This window comes from Charadrius vociferus, unplaced genomic scaffold, assembly GCF_000708025.1.
Source record: "Charadrius vociferus isolate BGI_N301 unplaced genomic scaffold, ASM70802v2 scaffold738, whole genome shotgun sequence".
Classification (NCBI taxonomy): domain Eukaryota; kingdom Metazoa; phylum Chordata; class Aves; order Charadriiformes; family Charadriidae; genus Charadrius; species Charadrius vociferus.
The window spans coordinates 1569729-1593077 of record NW_009649467.1 but is presented as its reverse complement, the minus strand read 5'-3'; the positions used below and the strand labels follow the sequence as shown (position 1 = coordinate 1593077).

The 23349-nt window shown below is 43.4% G+C and overlaps 1 protein-coding gene across 1 annotated transcript in view; it reads right to left on the bottom strand.

The window, feature by feature from the left end:
- Window positions 1-936: 936 nt before the first annotated feature.
- ANK3 (ankyrin 3, node of Ranvier (ankyrin G)) overlaps window positions 937-23349 on the bottom strand; it is a 209713-nt gene continuing 187300 nt past the window's right edge. The window contains exons 42-45 of the mRNA XM_009889813.1: window positions 22014-22101; window positions 19634-20012; window positions 5454-5546; window positions 937-2331 (exon numbers count right to left, since the gene is read on the bottom strand). Coding sequence (XP_009888115.1) covers window positions 5478-5546; window positions 19634-20012; window positions 22014-22101 — 536 coding nt within the window. The 3' untranslated portion in view covers window positions 937-2331; window positions 5454-5477. The remainder of the gene's footprint in view (window positions 2332-5453; window positions 5547-19633; window positions 20013-22013; window positions 22102-23349) is intronic.

Here is a 23349-nt window from a genome sequence, read left to right as displayed (position 1 = left end):
AAGCATGCATTGCAACACCGGCTGGCTGCTAAAATCATGAAAACCACTTCATTTACTGCCACTGCTTCAAAATCTGGCAGCCCTAGTAACTCAGAAGCACTGACAAACCAACCTGGTACACTCTCCTGAAGCCACGTGCTTTTCACCGCAGTCAGGAGAGCTTTGCTGACTGACCCCAGGTGAGGACCGGCTCCTGTGTGGGTCAGCAGATACCAAGCAGCAGACTGAGTTGGATCTGTAGCAGCGGTGCTTCCTCAGGTGCCAAGCTGGGGTAAAATACATCATCTTCATGTTGCCTTGAAAGCCAGGTAAAACTGAACGCTGAATAATAAAATTTATTTATTGCACCCGAGCAGAAGCCTGCAGTCCAGAGCAGTGAGCGTGTATTGATGCTGCCAACAAAACTGTGTTTTGGCAACATTTTATATATATAGTGGTCCACCACCTATAATATACAGGAAGTGCATGCAATATACAGGAGATGTACACTTTATTTACATCATCTGCAGTGAGCTGGTTATTGGTCTCACTGATAGATGCTGGGAGAAAACCTGCTTTTCATAGTGCTTTTCCTGGTTCTCAATGGGGCGAAAGAAATTAAAGGAGGTTGAGAGTCAACACGTGTTGGAGAAGAGGCTGCGCATACCCCTGTTGCGCAGGTCCTTTCCCCACGCCTGAGGAGCTTCCTGCGTCCACAGGGAGGTGGGTCTCCTTAGCTTTGCTGAGGATGTGCTGGCTGCTGTGTTTTCCTCCCGTTCCCCCACCGGGAGACAGCCTGCCAAGCGATGGCCCATCACACTGGGAAGACGAGGAGGTGGATCAGAAAAAAGAAAGGAGAGGAAAAGCAGCAAAAAGCTAGGGCAGGTTAACGGCTGGTCTTGCAAAGCTGCACACGTCCATGGGGTACAAGAACACTGCCAAATACACATTATCCAAGAGTTTTAACACAATTTATTTTATGCTTAAATAATCAACTAGATCATCCAGTGTTTGTTGTTTTCATACATATGTAATTAGAGCTATTATCAATGAATGCTGTTTCCATATGAATATAATCAACAAATTAAAGTATTTCACCAAAACCCAAATAAAAATGCCCTTTAAAACACAGCAGCCTTAACAACCTAATATTACACTGCTAGGATGATTACAGATGATTGGCTTACTGAAAGATTCTACATCTTATAGCCAGTACACAATACAGTAATAATTTTACAGCGTGCTGCCAGTCTATTAGCTAATAATTTCTCTTCAGTTCATTTAAAAATATCCCAAACTTGTGCTCCTTAGAGCACCAACCCACTTCTAAAGCTGCAAGCATTACCCCCGTTATAAAGCGAGAACAGATAGCACCCCCCTCCCCATAATGCAACTACTGTATATGTTATGGGTTTTAGGTCATTTCATTGAAAAATTGGCAACAGCAACAAATATTAGATGAAGGGCTTTGTGTTTACAGATAAAATCTTATTTTTCATGTTGCGGTATAGTGTTTGCAAAACTGGAAAAGATTTAATCAAAATAAGGTGAAACACATGCATCAAAATATTAGTACTCTGAAGAAAAATTTTCACAGAACTACAGAATTCCTCATTTTGGGAATCATTTAAATTTGCAGCAGATTTTAAAGATTTTTTTAAAATCAAGCTAGCGTTTTTGCATATACAAACATTATAATTGCTAATATACAAGAATCTGTGAAGATACACCCAGAATATCCCTGTAGGTGCAGCCATTTGAGACACCTAGCCTGCTCAATGCATTTGCAATATTCTGTTTGTGATCGAAAAGGCAGTGCCTTATCAACATTTATTCTATTTTGTTAGAATTTATACAGTGTTATTTATTTACAGCAAAACTATTGATGTTTAAAAAAGAAACAAATAGTGTTTTATACCCTGACAGTTTGGGTCCAAGAAAAATAAGGCGAGCTGTTGTGGATTTTAGTAATTTTAGTGTCTTTCCATGGTTTAACCATTTCGTCTTCATACGTCCCCTCTGGCCACAGGAATTTATTTCTTTTGAGATGACATCAAACTGCTTGAGAGAGAAGCTGTTAACAGCATGGCATCTTGTATATACACTGCATTGGTCACTGCGCACCCTCCGATCCTGTGAATGAACGTGAATTTCCATGCTCTGTAAATTGGCTCATGCTAAATTAATTTTTTTGTTTGGTTTTTTGTTTGTTTTTGTTTTTGCATAAAAACCATGCGGTTAATGTGTGGAAGCAGCAAACACACGCACACTTTTATAGGTGAATGTTTAATTCCTGTTGATTTTTCTTCCGTGAGTGTCCCTCTAGAATACTGGCAGTAAAAGCACACAGTCCTGTGGAAAGAAAAGATAGCACAAATCATTTCAGAATATCTCGTTAGAGTCAATTCCGTGCCTTTCCCTGACTAAACAGAAAAGTTCTAATTGGCGTTATGGAATTCTGCAATAGGATAAATCACACACATTCTAGGTAGGTAACAACATTAGTCGAGCTTCCAGCATGAAGGGAGAATGCAGCTGCAGATGTCCACGTTGCTCGTGAACTGATTTACAAATATGTTTGCAACACGCTGCATTTCATCACCCCAGACAAAGTACCAGCTCCTCAGATGCAATGATGACAAGGAATAGCTACTCCCTATAGCAGAAGAAATAGCAACATCTCCAGAACAAGTGCGCTGCTGCTTTCACAGCACGTTTTTGTTTATTGTTCACAAGCATCCTCACAGTGGTGGAAAATCTGCACTCCTTGCACATCCACCTCTGCCAGTCGCTCGGGGAACGTGACCGGGAGAGCCAGGACTGCACAGTCCAGCCTTTAGGAGGCTTGGGGAAGGACAAAGCGAGGAAGAGGAGCAGCCCCATCCATCTCCTGCCTGGCTCGCCTGAGTGGCACCGAGGAGACAGGGGGTCCAGCTCCTGCTCTCGCCCATCCAAAACCAGTCATGCAGCCATGCGCGTAAGGACAGCAAGTTTGTTACATCTGTTGTACAACAGCGATGCCTCGCAGCAGGGAGGCAGGAAGCAGAAATACAAACACATGGGCGAACGGGAGCTGGAAGACCTGCGGGCTCCCCAGCACCTGGGCACAGGGAAGCCTGTTTGGGAGCGTGGCTTGCGCAGCGCCTGCAGGATTCAGGCCAGCATGGACATGCCTGTTTACTAATCAGGTCACAGGTCCATGCGCATTCCCCAGGAGTGCTCGTGCTCTCCCCCCGTGCTAAAACAATCTGTCCTTGCCCACATCTATGGTTGTCATAAATCTATCATGCTGCTAGAAGCCGCCTATTCACATTGCAGCAGTCACGCCAGCTCGCACGGTGCCATCCTGCAGAATTGCATGTGAAAGTTGTTGGCTTTTGCTTTCAGGCTATGTTTCGCAACGGGTTTACTTGCAATGGTGACAAAGACATTTTTACAGCAAAATCTAGCTAACGTTGTGATTTTTTTCAAACGTTCAAAGGAAAAGCAACACCTCTACCACCCAAATAGGACTTCCTTGTCTTTTGTGATCAAGAAACAAACTGGTTTCTATCAGAATCCCCTGTCTGTGCAAATACATCCAGTTCTGCATTAAAATGAAATGTTTTCAATAGGCTTTTGACTGGGATCACAATTACTTGATGTCCATGGTCATGCTTATCATATCAAAGTTTGGACCACGGAGATTCATCTCCCCTGACCAAAGGTTTATTATCTAAGGAAGACTCTCTGAGTTCCTCAGGGGCTCTAGCACGGAAAAGTTGCTTACTGGAAATCACGGGAGAAATGCATCAGCGGTCATGGGAGCAAATCTGGTTCTGGGGAACTCAGACTCTGGTTTTCTGAAGGTTAGAATATAATTCCTACATTAGGCAAGGACTGCCTTCCTAATGCCATTTTATTTTAAAACAAAATGCTTCTCCCTTATCCCCAGTGTGTGTTGCATCATGCTTGTATGCCGGCAGGCTCTTTATCTGCACTGCTTATGGGGCTCAGTGCCCCATGTTGCCTTCAGTGCCCTCAAATTCACAAATTTCTACCGTTTCCCCTTGCAGATTGACACTGGAAAAGCACAGGAGCCAACTTGGGACACAATTTCCCACAAGCAGCCCCATCCCTTTGGCTTCCTTTCCTACTGTATCCTTGAGCTCCATGAAGGAGAAAGGTGTGTCAAAAGAACCACCTCCCTTTTCAATATTTTATGAGTATGTTGAGCAGCAAGCCATGTGAAGCAGTATTATCCTATTAGCCCACATGAGAGGGCTCTCAGTAAAAGCAGGATTCGGGGGTCGTGCTAGGTGGACGCAGTAGGTGCTTACCAGATGGTGAAAGCATGCAGTTGCCTTGCAGAGCTCGCTCCTTAGGGCTTGAGCCCATAAAGACCTCACCTAGATCCCACATGCCGAGTGCTGCTGGTCTCAAGTGGCACTACTGACACGCACAGAAAGCCTGTACGGCCAGGTGGCTTTAAGGGCAACCTTACACTGCAGCAGTCGGAAGGGACTAGTGACTCAGGAGACACTCTGGTTCTGTCCTTTACCTCTGCATCACTATCCGGTATGTTTTCCAGGTCCTGTTTATCCTGTTCTTAAATCCTACAGTCAATCCCACACCAGATGCATAGGAGAAGGATAACAAGGAGACTTGCACTTCATAAACTCTTCCTCTGCTCAGTTCCTAAACCGCACCAAAACTAAGAACACTTCTGAGTAGAAAAAAGAGACACGAACGTGGTAAACACATGCACTTGAAGCCCTGACTTGACTGACCAGCATTGATAGACACAGACTGGCTCCTCCCGTGTTCACGGGCGTATATGCTGTGTGACTATAGCTATGTGATCGAGACAAAGCAGCCTCTGGCTTCATAGTGCTCTGGCATGCTGTTACAGAGCCCCTGCCAGGGTGTCTTAGTCTGTGCATTTGGTTTTAGTTTGGGAAGGCCTTATACTGTCAGCTGCTGTTTTGTTACAATCATTAAGGCTGGATCAATAAAATTCACAAGAAACAGTTGGTAAGGATTATTTGTTGGCAAATATTGAGACACTTCACAGGCTCTTACAAGGACTTTGACTTGCATAACTGCCCTCAGATCACATGCCTGACAGTGGAAGAAGCCTTCCACTCCTAGTAGATTTACTTGCGTACAGTTCCTTCACTATTTGTGTTTAAGCTGACTTTTAGGAGTAGAAAGTGCTGTGGATTACAAACGCTAGACTTTATAAAACTCCCTAAAATTTTACACATGCCTCAGTATTGCTTTGCTTTATGTTCCAAGCAGTAAAGCTCAGTTTCTAAACACAAACTCAAGGTCATTTTCTGCTTACAAGATCAAGGGCCATCTATTCAGCTTTGCAGGTCAAAAGCAATGTCAAGGTAGCAGAGGCAAGCCATTGCGCAGCCCAGGTGCTAGCCCCCATGCTGCGCTGCGCTGGCAAAAGGCTTTAGCAATGGAAGAAAATTGATCACACTGACCGTTCCGTGGTCGGCTTTCAGCTTTCATGAGTAACTTTTCTTCTCCACGTGTCTGACTTCTTTCTTTGTCTTAACCTTATAAGCTTCTCCCTGCTTTAAAGGGAAAGCATAAACATTACCATAGTCTGCAGAGAGCGTTCGTAATTATAAACCTGCTTCCAAAACAGGCTCCACATTTTGCTGTAACAGGATAAGTAAAAAGCAGTTAAATCACATTAACACTTCATTTCAAAGATACACACAATCTACTTATCCACTCTGCTGAGCTGCAAAAGCACAGGCCTGAAATATCATCTTCAAGTAGAAAACACAGGTCTGCGATTTCAGCACAACCCCTGGGCTGGAGTGCCTGGCTGGCAGCCCTCGGCAGAGCCCCTGCCATCAACTGCAGCGGGATTCAGCGCCACCGTCAAGGAAAATCACCTTTCCCAACCGGCCTCCCAGGTTAGCTGGGATTGGTGGACATTTTCGACAGCAAAGGCCGTGGCTGCTGTTATGATGTTTCACAATGTCTGTGCTTTAAAGTGAGCAGGTTAGTAATGGAATAAAGGGAAGAGGAAGAAAGCCAGCAAAAACCACGACCGAAGCAGCACAGAAGTAAAACCAATGACAACGACAAGCAGTGCAGATTTCAATGTCTTTAAAACAGCAAACCCCAAAATAAAGTTCATCTTTGCTCATTAAAAGTAGCTCAATAATCATCTAAAAATAAACACTCCAGTAATCACAAGCCTCATTCACATCAGAGAAAGGCATCTGTTTATGTGTGGTTATCGGCAGAATTTACCCCTCGGGTGATCTGCATTGATGTATTTGTAACTATTTGTAGTTTCCGACTAATCTAATCTGGTGCAGCAAATTGAAAATGTTTCCCCTTTGCTGGGCAGGATTTATTTTTTCCCTGATAAAGGACTATGAAAGAGGGGATGGAAATATGTTTGTTTCAACTCCCCTATTTCTGTGTCGCCCCCCTCCCCCTTTTTTTTCTTTTTTATTACCAGCAGATAAAGAGCATTTGTTATCTTTCTTTGTTTCTGAATCTGTTTTCACTCAGAGAAAAAATCCATTAACGCCAATGACAACTTTACTGGAGCACAGACCTTTTGGGCCCATGCACTGGGGAACAAGGCATGAGCTCCCCTGAAGCCATTTGTCTCCAGAGGTGGGGCCCATTCCCCCGTGGCCTCCTCGGGACAGAGGACAGCCCAAGGCACAGCCTGCTGTACCCCCAGAGCTCCCTGGCAAGAGGGACTGGGGCACAACAGGCCTGCCCTTCCTGCTGCCCTCCTTTCTTTTTGGGGGTGCTGAAGCTGGGCACAGTCTGGCCCTGCAGAAGGGCTTCCAATTTTAATTGCCGGGGACAAAATCCTGTCTTGGTGCTTGCTTGTAAAGGATACCATTGCTTGGGTATGTTCACGTTCCCCTGAACCCTGTGAACCCTCAGTCACTAGCACAGGGGTGTTAGGCAGCTGGGGACCAGACTGCGGCTCATTCCTTTGAGCTGGTGAAAATGCAACACACTACACCTATGGGTGTAAGGCACAAATTTGGCTTCACCAAACCCACAAACACGGCTCATCTCGATGGCCCAAAACAGGCCTCAAACCTATGGTTTCAGCCTGCCGCCTGCTATGCAGAAACAGACCCTAATGCTTCTTGTGCCGACAGAACTCAGCCGGGCCCCCTTGGCACCCAGCCTGCACCCAGCACAAAGAGAGACCCCTGCCCCGTTACCCACACGCACAACTTGTCAATAACTGCAAGCACCGCACTTTGCCAAGGCTTCTTGTTAAATGCAAACCTCCAGCCCTTTAGCAGCACTTTCTAGCAGTCAACACAACCCTCTGCGTCTACTGTTATTTCCTGGTAGTCCCCGTTCCATTACCATTTCACCAACTTTCCTCTCATGGGGGATAACAACGCGTCTTACTACCTTCCGGGTGATCTGTGGGAAGCAATACATGAAAAGTATCGATTTTTTTTTTCCTAGATTCTAAAGGGAGAAAGTATGTTAAAAGAAGTTACTTGAATGCAAAGATTCAGAGCAGTGATGTAATTCGTGATTACTTTTCTCGTGATGACGTTGCCTTCTTCGTCGGTAAACTGTTCCTCTGTTACAGATTCACCAGGAATGTTTTTTGCTTCCTCACCCTAAAGAACGTGTTATAAGATTAGCAATGTAGCCTACATTCTGCCAAACCCACACATATTTCCACACCAATCCAAGCAACAAGCACATGCTAGCTTCAACTTTATGTAACAGTTTGCTGTATGTCACACAAATAGTATGAAAGCCTTGCTCAGTTAGCATGCCAATACCTGTGCATTTATTCTACAGAATGTGTCCTTAAAGCCTGTAGTGAGCTTCTAGCACATTGCTCTTATTAACTAATTCATGACAGGAAGCTCTCTGGGCAACAAATCATCTTGCGGTCAGTCTGAGTCCTATGAGATGGAGGCACAAATTCATGACGATATAATCTCTAATCAGACATCCATTAGCTTTTCACAGCTTCTCAGTGCCCAGCACATACAGAAACACGGTCTAATACCAAAATAACATGGGGGAAAATGGGGATTTAAAAAGACAGCTCTGCCTGTAGCTTGCTTAACACAAGATCTTAAACGCACACACAAAAGGACTTCTCAGCATTTACAAAATGGAGAAAGGTATCGTACGTGACACTTTTCGCGGCACGGTAATGCCTGCTGAGCTGCCGAGAAGCCTCGGCAGCCTTGTGCGCGACTTACTGAGATCGGCTTCTTGTCGTGCCAGTAATTTATAGGACCAGCATAAATAAGCAGTTAGCAGTTTCCTAACTGCTGTGCTAGTGACTTAATACCACTACAAGAATTATTGTTCAAATTATAAAGAAATGATGTTGCTTTAGAGCCTAAGGCTAGCTGGCAGTCATGAACTTATGTTCCAGATGAACTTGGACAATTTTACCTTGTAAAGCCATGTTTCCAAACCTGGGTGCTGAAGCAAGCACTGCATTTGATGCTTCAAAAATATCCATGATCTGTGCTTATTTATTTCTTATTATAAATATAATCATAGTGTAGCTGCCCTACATATAAAAAATTTCCACATATAAACAAATAACCCTTTAAACAAACAAACAACAAAATCCTTAAAACTTTTCTTCTCCCCTCACCCTCAACCCACTATGGAAAAAATGGCAACTAGAGGGAGGAAGCAGAAAGAAACATTGTATAAAACATGTTGTATGAATATTAACAACAAAACAATAGTTGAAATGAGATTATTACAGCTCAACATCAAGCTTTCATAATGCTTCCACATACTAAGTAGCACAGGGCAAATATAATTCCTGTTTACTGTGGTCTATATGCTACATAGTTGTCTACATAAGCTCCTGGCAAGGTTCTATAATGAACAAATATAGTGATGTCTTGTTTATTTTTTTAACCGGTTTCCCTACTAACACAGCTTTTTCAATATAGACATTCTAACATTAGGTTTGTATGCTATTTCCAAGCTCTAAACCAAATAACCCTTTCCTTCTGTTTACAAGCCATTTGTGGTCTTTTCTATAGCCACGCTTTTCCACTTCCCTCACTTCAGAGGGAGTGCAGAAGGCAGAAGCCAGAGGGGCTCACCGAAGAGCAGAGCACAGCTCTGCTGCTAACCAAGCCCCCAGTCAGCATTTATCATTATTCAGAAGTGCGGAATTTTTGCTTATTTCATATTGAAAGCTGTATCGAAATCACTGCTTGATCATTAAGTAATTTAATAGTTTCAGACATTTTACATGTCTTTTCCCCCCCATGCTTTCACAGGCTATATATAAACTGTGAAACTTGTTGAACTTTGATGGTTCAGGAAGCATCACCAAGAGAAGGGCAGGCTCCACAGCCAGGCGGATGTCACTGTGTAGGGACAAGGTTGTGCATCTGAGATACCCCCGGGGCTGCAGGGGCCTAGCTGAGGTCCCCAGGCCCAGACACAGTGGCGTCCCTACAAGAAGCACAGCAGAAAAAACAGCTGCTGAAACCTTCAGATGGAGCCTGGGCTCCGTTCATACCCCAGAAGGACTCTGCTGAGGAGTCAAGGGAAGGAGAAATTATAAACCTGCCTAAGCACTGAGGGAAGGAGGAGGAGGGAAGTAAGAAGCTGGTCCCCCGCAGTGAGCAGGGCCCTAACGATGCAGCCTGCTCCTTCCTTTCTCATGAGAGAGAGCAGAAATGAGAACGGCACAGGGACGGCTGCTGCGGCAGGGCGGCGATGACTGGGTAAAGGTTTTGGGAACTGAAACCTGTGGGGTTTCCTAGCCACAATGAAACAGGGGGAAATACTGATTCCAGAGATGTGATACTTTAATCAGAAGCACAGCAGATGGGGAACTAGCTGCACAGTTTCTTTCCTGGCCTCCCACCTGTGGGCTCAGAGACTCCCCTGCAGACTCCCACGTGATGCCCTAAGGGACAGGAAGGAAGCCTGGCCCAGACATCCCTCCCACCCCATGGAGCCCAGAAGTATGGAGAGGTTCCCTCTGATGAATAGGATCTCCAATGCCGCTACAATAAAATCCATGAAAAACAGAAATAAACCAACGTGGCCAATAGCAAGGTCACCAGGCTACCTGGCACACCAATACTGCTTGCGTGTACTTGTCCTTTGACTACTTTTGCTGCTATGGGCACGGTTGTTCCTTAAAACAAGTTAGTGAGAATTACTGGATTCAGCTTTGAAATGAAACATGTATTGATGCACTGAAAGATGTCTCTTGGAAGAAAATACAGGTTTAAAGGTAGGGTGAATCCTGGTTTTTAATTAGCTACATGCTCCTTTAAGCACAGTTTAAGGATAAAAGCTGTAAATACTCAGCAGTCAGCACGCATGAAATCCAGCTTTCACAATTCTCTTGCTGGTGGGTAGTTAAACAAATTGCAGGAGGGCTCACAATTGGCAGGAGGTGGATCTGATTTACTGATGTTTCTAATCCTCTGCAGTTAGAAAGACGCATGTTTGCTAGGAAAAAAAACACCTTACCCACTGGCAGTTTTACTTGTCAGATCTCAAACCAGCTTTGGGTTAGAATGGCACATTAGATGACCTTGTCAACAAAAGCTGTTTTTAAACACAAAGCTGATGCATCTGCGTCACAGCGAAAGAATAAAATTCTTTCTGCTGCATCATACTTATGTGGGCTTCATTTTACCCTTGACCAGTCGAAATCACTGTCACAATACCAAGAGCTTTAGAAAAGCAGGGAGAAAACTTAATACCGCGATTACTGGAAGCTCGGTTATATCCCTGGGACTAAACCATACAAAGGCTGCGGTCTGCAAGCCTCAGCCCCAGAACATGCCAGGAAGCTTTGCAAAACAGAGTGCTTTAATGTCACCCTGCTCGCTGGAGCGTAGTCCTGCCAAAACCAGCTGGTATGCTCTCTCTGCTGCTCTCCAGGGCAGGAGAAGCAAAGAGCAGCTTCCTCAAAGTCTTCCGCCAGCTCCACTGATTTTCTTAACAGTTATTTGCAGATTATGGGTGTTCCCAGGGACCTCCAGATAAATGGAGTTATACAGTCAGTGCTGCAGTATTGTGCCAAAGTTCACTGCAGATTTGTCAGAGCTCTGGTTTTCTTTGATGTTTGTTTTGTTACTAGAGGGATAATAGTCCCTTTTATTCCTCCTATACATCTAGTGTTATTTTAACAGTGGAGAAAAAAGGTGCGGCTGGATGTCTCTTACCCAGATGGATAAAAAGAAATTTAAAAGCAGACAGAGATAAGCAAGTTGGAAAGATCCTAAATATTTAATTTCGCCAAAGACCAGGGGCGATGCTGCAATGGGAACAGGAGCTGTGCAGACCGCCCAGACCTCTTCCCTTACTGGCCAAAGCCACCATCAAGACATAATTCTTTCAGTCTTGAGATCACATTCTTGTAATGCATAAACAGCAGCTGCGCCTCGGTCTCCTTGGGGTCTCAAGCCTCTGTGGCAGTAGAAACAAACATCTTTCATTGAGGTCATTTTCATTAGTGAGTTCTGCCTACTCAGGGAGACCTTGTTAATCAGATGCCACCACTCTGCCTGCGCCTGTGCTGAGTCTGTACTTGCTTGTTTGCAGATGTATTGCTAAAGCCATAATGGGAGGGGGAAGAAACCCCAACAAACAAGCCAATGAGACCAGAAAGGAACGGTGCTGCAAACGGGGCAAAGTATAGCCCAATACTGGGAGCTGGGTCATAGGTCTGTTGCTTGTTGCATGGAGGACACCATGATGAACAGACCTTATAACAGCCCTTGGAGTCTGTGTTTTACTTCACCTCTGTGTTATCTTAGTGAGGCCGGCAGCTCTCACCCTGCCGGTCCCTCCCGAGGTGAGACAGGGTGAGGGCGCTTACGGAGCAGAGCAATTCTGCAGCTCTCCCAGCCTGGGAGGGACCGCAGCAGCGGAGAGGCTGCACCCAGCTGAATACACAAATGGACACGCTTCCCATGTGCCTCACGTGGGGCACAGGCCCTTAATTATTCTCACCTACAGGATGGCCACATTTTCACATTCCATAAATAAGTCTCCTCTGCATAATAAGATCATGAAAGCTCCTGGTTCTAGTTTTGAGACTGCTGCTCAGGCTGCCATGCCACTCCTCCTGTGCAGGCTGAACCAAACCCGCCGCAATCAGTAATGGGGGGTTTCATGGGCAAAATGCATGGAAAGAGACAAATAAATCTTTAATAAAAATTGGCAAGAAATAAAAAAAAGTACAAGATACAAAATGACATCAGATTTGAACAACCCCTGCTTAGAAATCTATTTTATTTTCCATTACAAAATTCTACCATAAACGTTTTGGCAAGAATCTTACTAAACAGTTTTTGCCAAAAATTTGTACCCATGAAAGATTTAACAACCTCTGAAAAAGCATGAAAAATTAGACACTGATTTCTGTCATGACTGAATAAAAGGAGCTTTGGATCAGGCTCTGAATGTGCACATTGTGGCAGCCCTCTTATTTTTCCCTTGTGTGTAAATTGCTCGCATTCCTGTGCTACCATAAAACCCCATTTCTTTTGCAATGCGCCGTCCCATCAATCCGCCATGTGAACAGAAGAGGGGAAAGGAAGCAAAAACACAAACATCTGCACTACCTTGAGGTTAGAATACGATCCTATTACATGTGGAAATGGGCATCAGTCCTTGCTTGTCTGGTTTTATGGGCTCAGCCCTCTGAAGTGCTAAATCCCATGGGAATGTGCTTGAGAGTGATGAACACTTGACAGGACTCAGCTCTCGGACTGCTGGGAAAATACCTCTGGGGGAGAGAAAAGCCTTTCTCCATATTTGGGCCAGGACAGAGAGCTAAGGTAGCAGTTAAACGGAAATCATAATGTTCGCAATAATGCAGAATGGCACTGAAAGGAAAAACAAGTTAGGAAAGAAGAACAAAGGTAATGAAGCAATTCATCCCTGCCAGTAGCTGTGGAGGCACATAGGCAAAGTCTTTTTTGCACGGGACTCAATTTATCCTCAACGTTTTGGCGTTACCAAACTTTATCCCTGCAGGCTATGTGAGTACCTCTGTTGCTTGTAATGCAACACACAGGCAGTAATGAACATACTCTGCAGTAAAACAATGCAGATCCCATGTGCAGCTCTGCCCAGCGGAGCCTCCAAGCGCACCCTCGTCCCCTCCCCGCTGCTGCTGTTGGCACAAGCCAGCAGAGCGGGCTCACGGCATGTCACAGCACTGCCATCCATTCATGAAGCCTGTGCACAGGTTTTTCAGATGTTCAAAATATTTTTTTTTTCCAGACAATGCAAACTCAACAAAGATTTCTAGGGCTGACTCCTAAGTAACCATAACATAAGACAGTATGGGATAAGTGCTCCCATGGTCCAGGTGTGACCGCATAAAAGCACTGGGGGCATTTCATCGTCACTGTGTGACAGGCTCGCTGCGTGCGGGACAGGAGAGCCAGAGGGGAAAACATCCCTGCCTTCTACTCTGCATCACCCCTTAACAACTATTTGGCTAGCCAGGACTCTCAGAACACACAGCAGCAGGAGAGCCCGATTCCCCTCTTGCTACTGCTCCACGCGAGCGATGCCAACCCCGCTCAGTGTGAGCCTCAGAGAGGGCACCAGGGCTGTGAGGAAGGGCACGGCACGCGCTCACTGGGCACTCAGGCACTGGCAGGAGAGCGCCTGCGGCTCCCGACCGCTGCTCAGGGCCCTGTGGCAGAAACACGGGTGTTATTTTTACTTTGCAGGCTGAGCGTGTTGCTCTATGCCTCTGAGCACTATATCCTGAGTCCCCGGATGACGAGCCGTTCCTCAGCTTGTGCACGCTCTCGCAGTGATTTCAGTTCACCCCAACTGAACCTCTGCTGTCAGGAACGTGAAGAAATTAAAGTCCAGATCCCTAACAATGTTAAAGCTTGATTCTTCCATTTCATACCACCGTGTAATGAACTTTACATGATCAAAATGTAGCTATTGAAATGGTTGTTTCCACTGTCAAACTCTTTCTCAAAAAGGCCTGATCACTGCTTTGAAAATTTTTCTTGTTCTGTTTTAAGCTTGTCTTGAAATGCAGAGTGGGGGACAAAAAAAGAAGCCATAAATCATCTGAAAGTGACAAAAGTATCACACTTATTTTCTAATCAAGAGACCTCTAATCAAGTTCAGTCAGACATACTCCCAAGAGAGCAGGCTCAGCCACCTCCACTCACCATGCACAGCCCGCCGGCTGCATCTGCTCTGGCTGCAGATTACAACGCTATATACGCTGCTTTACTCTTGCTCTGTTAAAAGTTCAACCCCAAATTATACCCCCACATTTAAAAACAAGTTTCTATGCCTTCCTCTAAACGCAGCAGATGAACTTGGACAGCAAGTGAAGGCTGCTTTTTTATATACTTTCTCTTTTCTACTCCAACATTTCCTAACTCCAAACTAGCGGACACTAAAATAGTTCACACATAAATTGGGTGGGGGACCTCAGCCACAAGCCAATTGTGCAGCCTTTAAAACTTTCAGCACGCAGATACTTTATGTCTTACCAGAAACACACAGCATCAGAGGGTCTGTAATCGCCCACAGGCTGCCTGCCCCGTTGAAAACAGAAACCACATTCCTATTTCTGACCAGTCCTGTCTTATCTGCAGAGGGAATTACTGATGAAGGGTTATACCCCGGACCTGCCCAGGACCTTTCATGGAAGGCAGCAGGTTCCGCCTGTAAAGATGAGATATCGGGCAAAATATTCCCTTCTACTGAGCTCATTTTGGCAATTCCTGCCTTGTCCCAAATGGGAGCACAACTGGAATACTGAAGAAACTGAGGGTGAAGACAATCAGAAATATCATCCTGCCTTTTCCGAAAGCGTCTGTATCTCGGAGAGATCAGCAGCTGCACAGAGCAGCCTATCTGCCATCCACATTATACAAGAGGTGCAGTGCCTGTATGCATACTCTTCTCCACACAGCATGCGAATAACAGCAATATAGGTATGTGCAGAGTGTCACAAATCATTCCTAAAGTAACAATAATATCTTAGGTACAGCTAATGCTGTAATAGCACTATGGTGGCTGGCTGTCTTTTTTATGGCTGGACTACATGATTTTCTAATAAGAATCTAATAAATCCTGTAAGTTACTGAGGTATTAACATAATGGTTTCCGATGCAGAATGATTTTCTTATGCTATATACTACAAGCAAATAATACCATACTATATGACCGTCCAAGGAAAAATATGAGGGCAAATGCAATTATTTATGACTATACCATTGTCATCAGTATATAAAGTATATTGTGCTGTAAATAAAGGCCAACTGTAAATAAATATACTAAATAAAGCCTACTGAACACAATGCAAAGACTCTTATTAACTTTGGTAAGTTTTAAATTGGGATCATCTGAGAAGGTTTTCCAGAACACATTAAGCACTTAGGACCACAAGTTTCAACCAGCCTACATGGCTCATACGCTCCTATATCCCACTCGTGTACATTCCTGCAATTTTTTAACTTGTAATTTACAATTTTTTTAGGAAAATAGAAAAAAAGAAAAAAAAATTGTGACCCATATCTGTCTGTGATTCATTTTGCTCTACATCAGACCAACATACTGCATCTAGCTGTAGTCTTTAAGATGCCATGCAAAACAGCGGCAGTGGAGGACACAACATGCCATGCAGCACAGTTGTTTTCCAGCAGAAGACAACCATTAACCTCTGGGTTAAGAAAGGAAAGGCCACCTAGCACTTGGTTATAAATACATACTGGCAATGGAAAGCACACTACCAGAGGGACTCCAGTATGCCAAAACTGACATTCTGACACAGCAGTCCAAACCCACGTCCATGCCAACGTCGCCTCAGGAATGCAAATCACAAAATACCTTCAGAATCAAGCGCCGTCGATAAACTCTTGTTGTAATTCTCTGCTCCTCATCTGAGCTCGAATCACTCCCAATCTCACTGTCACTGTCACTACATTCCTAATAAATGCAGTTTTAGTACATTTGAACAGCATATTTGCAAGACAGAACATGCTGATCAGGACTAGAAGAAAACGGAGGTTATCATGGACAGTGTTTTTCCTGTCTCTATTATGTACATAGTGACTGGCAGTTTTGCTCTTAAAGTATATGGTGGGAGGAGACCTTTTTGCTCTTTGACATGCTGTAGCTTGCTAAGTTTACCAGGTACGGAATATCTCAGCATCTTTTAAGTATAATGGTATTTGGAACGCATCTGACCAGCGGAATTTCTAAATCTTACGTAGTTAAAAATTTTGTGTCCAAAACCCCTTCTCATAACTGCTTGCTTTTTTTTCCTCAAAAATTAATGTTTCAAACCAATTGTATGGATTCACAAAGTATGGGAAGTGAATTCCCTCATAAAGAAAGACAGTCACACAGAAAGATTCAGTGGAGCACCTCCACAAAGAAGATTACAAATAAGCATTTTGAAGAACTTCTCTGTGTAAGTGGCTTTCCTGCTCAGCATTTATCTGCTTTTAAGTATCAAACCTGTAGTGTGAAGTACAATCATTCTGCATTTTTTAAGAAGGAAACTATTAGACCTCAGCTCAGGGCAAGGAGGACCAAATGGCCTGATGCCGGTCTCAGCTTGGTGCCAGGAGGTACCACAGCCGCACGCAGGCATCTACACTGTCCTGGCGCCCTCTGACAGCCCCAGTGATTTCCCCTCCAAAACGCAAGGAGCTCCTTGGCTTTGGGGCTGAGACTTCTGTGCGCACATGCCTGGCAAAGGGCTTCATACCTATGTGTGTGAGGGACGCAGGGCAGAGGCCCTTCTCACATGATATTTGGCTGAACCAACCTTTTTCTGAATAGAGAAATTTGAAAATTTCCTCTGTAATCACTCAATGACAGCCCCAAACTCATTTTTAAGTGATAAAGAGTGGATATTGTTAACTGCATTTCGGTTTCTCTTTTTGAATTTGGCCCAAGACGTCTCAAACAAGAAGCATTTCTCAGAAATTATATGTAAAATAAGAGTAGGCATAGGTGGGTGGAGGAGGAAAATGACTAAATAACAAAAAGCATTTAGGGCAGGATGATAGTATTCATCTGCGTGTAAAGTCTCCTGCTGTCCTCTGACACTAGCCAGATAAGTATACAAAAAAATTATAATCCAACCCTCTCCTGAAGAAGTTACATGAAGCAGAAGATTCCCAGAGCGCACAAAGGTTTTGTAGGAAGAGTTATTATTAATAAGCAGCTTCAAGTGGTTTATTTTGTGATGGAATTCTGACACTGGGAATCACCTCATGGTGACCAGATGATGGACATCACCCTCCTTGGGATAAAAGAGCAACTGTGTGCTGTGCTCCTTTCATTTCAAAAGATCACTGGAATCTGATGCTTGAGCATTCGCAGGGAATTATATGGCCTATGCTGTCACTGAATTGCTTTTGTAAGCTTTTGGGCATTTACGTGGACTTGGGATAAGGCCAACAATTTGTTTCATCCACGTCACCAGGCAGCAGCCCAGTATCAATCGCCTGAGTTTATCGCTTGTTGCAAACTGTGTGCCAAAACACTGACGCAGCCCTCACCCTGCAGGTGGATGACTATTGCGCTTCTTAGCTCTTTCCCAGTGGGTCACAGAAAAAATCCCTTTCCTTTGGGAAGTACCTTTATTTTGTTCTCCCTTTCTTTCGACAGAAATAAATATGTTTCTTCCATACTTTTTATGGAGTATTTTTAACGAACACCTTATAGAGAGACTGCAGTTGAAATTCTTTTTCTGTTTTTATGACAGCACATGAACTGTCTCATCATAAATTGCACTGTATTAGTAATTAAACTATTGACTTCAAATTAGATTAGATTTGAAGATATTCTTGAATAAATATTGACAAGTTATTAGAAGCAATTCTTGTTGTCATTTTAACAAACACTAGTTTGTTCCCCATTCAGGCTTTGTGAAAGACCCATGTTTAGAAATCACATTATTTTCTGATACCAGTTTATTCAAAGCTCATGCCTATAAAAAGACCTGATATTTAGAAGACAAGATTATCACCCTTTACTGATAAAGCAAAAATAGCGCAAAAAGCATGCATAAGAAAAGCACATGCTTATTCTTCCCGATCCAGATGGGATATCCAAAGAGAATACAAAAGTGGATGGCAACTTATCTTCTCACTGATGGGAATCCAGAGGGGGAGGTGCAGCACAGCTGCACACCCTCAGAACGTTACACTGTGCATCTCCGCTTATCCCCGTGTTTAAACTGAGCATAATATCAGCCTGAGGTCTGCCCCAAAGCCTACTGACACTAAAGGAACTCTGCCATCGGCCTTTAACTGCCTTTGCAGAAGGCTCTTACTTACATTTTTTAAGTATTCCAGTAATTAGTGAACATTAGGAAAGATCTTCACTGCTTCAACTGTGTCACGAACTAATAACAAGATAATAACAATCATATGCTGCATAACTGCTGAGACTGATTATGTTACCATCTAATAAAAGAACTCTTGGTTGTATAATCGAAAGAATAATTTAAAATGAACTAATTTAAACCTGAATGATTTATTGCAGCCCACCACAGCCAACATTTTTATTGTGCTACAATAAAAAAAAAAAAAGGCAGCTATATCATGTAGAAGCAATTCTACTGAAATGCCTCACTTCAGAAGTTATAACCTCCTCCCGTATTACGCCCAGGAAAGGACAATCTCAGCAGAGAGAGGAATGTAGAAGAAACTTTGGAATTCCCTTTTTAAGACTGGTTCCCTGCTGGCCCTGTGGTCTGTTCCATGGTAACCCTCCTGCAGCTGGGGTGCGAGGTGCGTGCAGCTACAGGGCTATAAGCTGTTCTTTGAATCAACTTTACTTTTAGGCTTCTGGGAAATACATATAAGCAACTGAGAAAGCTATTAAAATCTTCATCGTCCAAAACCAACTTATAACTGAGGTTCTACAGTTAAAGATGTGCAAGTCAGGCAAGGTAGAAATGAAGGGGAGCCCCTCAGCAGTATTTTAAGAAGAAAGAACCACCACCTGGAAAAGCGCTTTACACATTTGGAAATCTTTTGATTCCTCTGGGCTGAATGCACTTTGGAGTTGGGATGAGTGAGGCGGTGAAACAAAAAACATAAGGGGGAGATTAAATATTACCCCAAATTTATTTTCCTGCAAATTAACAGAGCAAAAACAATGCAGGGGGTGTTGGGGACAAAGAGCAGCATAGGGGCGGAAGAGACCCTATATCTCTTTGCTCACTTCAATGTCACAAAAAGAGGGGAAACCAGCAGTGCCATCACCTTACTGGAAACAGATGGAGGACAGCTGAGCTGTTTGGCACGATTTGCACAGGTGGTATGTCAGGGCAGGAAAGGGGCCTGCTCCCCAGTGACGCAGGACCAGCAGTCCCAGAAGCTGCTCTAACCTCTTCCAGGGCTCAGGGCCAGTCAGGCAGAGCATTACCCAGCCCTGCTTGGCTCCTCTGCCTCCCTCAACTCCACCTCATTCTGTTCACACCACAGAATATAAATTTCCACTAGCTTCCATTTTTCTTACTTTAGCAATAAATAGAAGAGGCATAAAGAAGGATAACCCCCCCACCCTGTCACAAACAAAATTACAAGTCTTACAAAAAATTATGTCAAGCAACATGTCAAGCAATAGGGACTCCTCACACAGCTAGTAATTACAGGACATACTGTACCTTCTGTTCAGACATTACTGCTCCCTCCTCCTCTTGGATGCTTGTTCTTGGCTTGCCATCCTCAGAAGTACTCCAGCTCATCTTCTTCACACTGACAGGCACAGATGTTTTGTTGCCTTCTGTTGTTGGCTTGCTCGTCTCTTCGAAAGATTTCTGATATGCTGTTGATGATAACGTTTGCTCATCAGTACCAGCTGAGATTTGGGTCTTTGTTTTCAGGGCTTCTTTGTCACTTTGTTTTCCCACATCATTTAAAGATTCCTGGATGTAGGATTTAGTTTTTGCCTCTGCTGTGGATTCAGATAGGCTTCCATTTGTTTCTGGCTTCCCTGCTTCTCCTTTGACATATGAGGTAACAGAATCCCTACATTGGTCCGAGCTACAAGAAAAAAAAAAGAATAGACAGCCATTCAGTGCTTAAATCACACGCAGAAGGGCAAAGCACCGAGCCTCTCGCTGAACCTTCCTTCTTAGCACATAAGTTTCAGACAGAGAAAAGGAAAATTTTAAATTCAGCTTGCAAACATCAGTCTATTTAATAGCTTTGTCTTCTGCATCATGGTATTTTTTCAGAAGCAATGAGAATATGGTGAACACTGGAAACAAGGCCAAATCTTTCACGTTATTCCCCTTCCACTTGGCGGGGGGGAGACATAAAAATACACAAAACCTACCATTTTCCTTGTATAATCACAAGATAAATCCCCGAGGCACGAATTCTCCAACGTGCTCTCTAACTGAGGAAGTAATGAAAGTATCTGTTACTGTGCAATCACCAGTAATGACCAAATAATTAATGTTATTCTTCCCCCAGACTACAGCATCTGAATTCCAGATAAGTCATGCCTTTTAAAAAATACTGGTATCTGAAAAGAAAACCTTAGACAGTGCAGAGTTTCAATACTCTAGAAAGCCAAAGGCATGGAAGGTTACTACAAGATAGAAAGCTGACCAGAATTTTGTCCCAGATTAACTACCGGCACGTTTAGCCTGCACTTCTGATGCATGGTTTTCTTCTCTTTTCCATTTTTGCTTGCTTTCAGTTAAGCACTGTGACTGTACACATGAAAGTACTATAGCTATTTGCTGGCATAACTCTTCTAAAAGAGAGCAAATTGAATTAACCTGGTTAGAAATGGATAAGTTATCTTATTGAGGAAGCCCTTTTACTTCTAGAAGTGATCTGTTTTACTAATTTAACACAATATAAAATGCAGAATAACAATGCTTGCCTAACAGAACAGAAATCACATCCATAGTAGATCAAGTGCTTTACAGTCCTGAAAAACAATCAGTTTGCTGAAATCGGTGGCCAAATTCCCACTGGATTCAATAAGAGAGTACCTAATGCTACCTGGACCCTTAAAACATCCCGAGTCAAAGCTGCAACAGATGTAAACTGCTGACAGACAAACGATCACTCTGCAGATAATCACTCTCTGCTGATGTACAGCTCATGCAGACCTGGGTCCTTCAATTAATAATCATGGGAGCCACGTTCAAGACAAAGCCAGGCAGGAGCTCTTCACCCAGTGGGTACTAGTAAGGCTGAACACGGCAACACATATTGTGAATGTTGAAAGCTTAAGTAGCTCCAAGGGGAGGGTGGAAAAGCTCATGCAAGAGAAATGCATTGAGGATAAACATGTAGAAAGCACCCACCCAGTGGGTCATTATGCTGAAAGCAAGGGGAGCCCGGGAAAGCACTGGAGGAAAAGAGTATATACATCCACTCTCCTCCTTCCCTGAGCACCCTCTGCAGTCACTGCTGGGAGGCAACATATGGGACTAGATGGATTTGGTATCACCATTCTTACCTTCTTATGCCTTGTAACTCATCTCTTTAAAAGTCTGGTAAATCAGCATGACTTAACACGCTTGAAGTAAGTGTTATGAAAACAGGGAAAATTGAAAAATTGGCTAATGGAAAAGTAACGACTGAGGGAAGGCAAAGAGATGCAATGAAAAGGATGACTGCTAGAAAAGTACTCAAGAAACAAGAGCAATGTTGTATCCTGGTTTCAGCTAATGTATGTTTTATAGTCCTCAATTCCAGTTACATCTATGCATCACCTAGATTAATTAAAAATGGAAATACACAAGATAAAGAACACAAAAGGTAACATTATCCACTAAACATAATATAAACTAATTCTGAAATACCTATATTAAGAATGAAACCTGATAAATATACATTTTTAAAGACAAATATGCCTGAGGCCAAATCGAGTCAACTGTTACTTTTTCTTTTGAATACATATGCATATATACATATTCCCATAGCCTAGTAGGACAGCGGCCTCAGCACTGCTCCTGGAGGTAAAAGCAGCATGGCAAGGCTTGCTTACACACACACACTCTTTTATACTAAGATGCTCACCTATCATCCAAGCGATCTAGCAGACTACCACCTATTCTGCGTCCTGACGTCGGTGGCTCAGTGACACTTGACGAGTCAGTCTGCCAACCTGTAATTGAAGACATTTCGCGTTCTGCTTGTTGAACACCTTTAAGAATTGACCATACTCTTTCTTCCGTCATCTCCTCAGACTCAGCTCCTTCTTCCAGATGAATGTCCTCAAACAGGGATTTAAACTTTTCTTCCATCATCTCCTCATCAGTACCAGACTTTTCTCTCTCAGGCTGTTCAGTCCTTACTCCTGTTTTACTAGTCTCTTCACTCTGCCTTTGTTTAGCATCTTTCGATATCCCGCCATAACTACCAAGGTACCGCGGAAAATCCTTAAGGTCCACTTCCTCCAACTGGCTCTCGCCTACGGAAATATCTTTAGGTGTTCCTTCTCTAGGCACTGAGAAATCGAGTTTGCTGTCGTCCAGTGAAGTGTCTTCTTCAGTCACCACTGGCGGTGCTGCTGTTGTACCATCTACGTGTCCCTGGGAGGTCACTAACACGTCACTCAGTCTACTGGGAGTTCTAAGGGGTGACTCTAGGCTAGAGGTGTCGCTAAAGAAATCGTCCTGATGGAAAGGGGTGGGTGGCACGAAGCGCAACCCAGTGGGAGTTTCCAGTTCCACTTGAATGGTGGGATAACCTAAGGAAGACAGCACATTTGGACTGACTGGGATGAAGCATGGAGCAACAAATAAGCAAATGTCAAATGATTCATGAATTACTTAAGGTATGAAACGTATGAGGAGGTGCAGGTGTATAAGAACAAATGCAGTTCTGACAGATTTCTTTACTTTGTCCTAAACAGACAGAACAAAAAATGAGTACTGCCAGTGAACAGTATGGTGAAGCCAGTACTTTTGACTATTTTGTATATAGTCTGTGAAGATTTCAGCAATTGTTTTTGCAGCCATTTTAACATTTTCAAGCTATAGCAGATTGCCTTATGAGCATGCAATGAATCAAATGTGGACAAGGGTGGTTGTCCCTTTATATCCAATACAATCTCGTATAGCCATATTGTGTAAATCTTTCCTAGGTTTTTTTTTTTTTAATTTGGAAGTTTAATAAATAGATTTTAAAGACAGAAGTACACCATAATATAGGACAGCCACATTTTTGTCAATAGGCATTATTTCTAAAATAGGTCCATATTTTTAATATACTTTTATATAAAAATATACAATACCAGCAATACAACGCTACTAATATATATTTCCAATTTAACCATAGAGACACAAGAATGGAGTAGTTACCGTGTGAGGAACAGAAATGGATCCTAACGAGGATACTAAAGAATAGTAGA